Source organism: Geospiza fortis, unplaced genomic scaffold, assembly GCF_000277835.1.
Source record: "Geospiza fortis unplaced genomic scaffold, GeoFor_1.0 scaffold114, whole genome shotgun sequence".
Taxonomy (NCBI): domain Eukaryota; kingdom Metazoa; phylum Chordata; class Aves; order Passeriformes; family Thraupidae; genus Geospiza; species Geospiza fortis.
The window spans coordinates 2,222,530-2,223,242 of record NW_005054383.1 but is presented as its reverse complement, the minus strand read 5'-3'; the positions used below and the strand labels follow the sequence as shown (position 1 = coordinate 2,223,242).

The following is a 713-nucleotide window of genomic DNA, read 5'->3' as shown; positions in this document are numbered from 1 at the left end:
TGGCTGTCCCCAGCTGTGGGTGCCACCGGGCTGGTTTGTCCCCAGTGTGGGGTGCTCAGTAGTCCCCTCACCTCGGAGAACAGCTTCAGGCTCCTGCAGGGTCTCCTGCAGCCCTCCCTCAGGGATGCGCCACAGCCGGATCTTGGCGTCCTCACCCGCTGTGCCAGAAGGGATGGGCAGTGGTTACTGGGGTGGGCCGGCATGCCTGGAGCTCTGGGGGACTCTCTGGGCAGGGCTGGCACGCACGTACCTACAGCGAGGCGCCGCGGGTCGAACGGGTCCCAGGTGAGGTCGGCCACGGCCGCGCCGTTGTTCTGGATTGTGGGCACGGCCACGTCGGGGAGGCGGCCGGGCTTGGAGAGCTGCGGGCGAGAGCTGGGGTCAGCGGCATGGCACACATGGCACACAGGGCACACAGGGCACACAGGGCACACACAGCATGCACAGCACACAGGGCACACAGGGCACGCAGGGCACACAGGGCACACACAGCACCATGCTGGCCCCCACACCTCCCTGGGCACCTCGAGCACAGCACACACGGAACCGTGCCGGGCTCCACACCTACCCGTGTACCTCGAGCACGGCGATCTGGCCGCCGGCAGAGAGCAGGGGCAGGGCCACGCGCTGCAGGTTGGCGCAGAAGCCGTCGCTCTCGCCCGGCGTGGTGAGGCTGAGCCCCCGCAGGTTGGGCAGGTGCAGGTCCCGGTGCA

The 713-nt window shown here is 69.1% G+C and overlaps 1 protein-coding gene across 1 annotated transcript in view; it reads right to left on the bottom strand.

Moving 5' to 3' along the window:
- LOC102042812 (coronin-7) overlaps positions 1-713 on the bottom strand; it is a 36,068-nt gene that overhangs the window by 5,270 nt on the left and 30,085 nt on the right. The window contains exons 14-16 of the mRNA XM_031060437.1: positions 577-713; positions 251-362; positions 72-158 (exon numbers count right to left, since the gene is read on the bottom strand). The exon at positions 577-713 is cut by the window's right edge and continues 247 nt beyond it. Coding sequence (XP_030916297.1) covers positions 72-158; positions 251-362; positions 577-713 — 336 coding nt within the window. The remainder of the gene's footprint in view (positions 1-71; positions 159-250; positions 363-576) is intronic.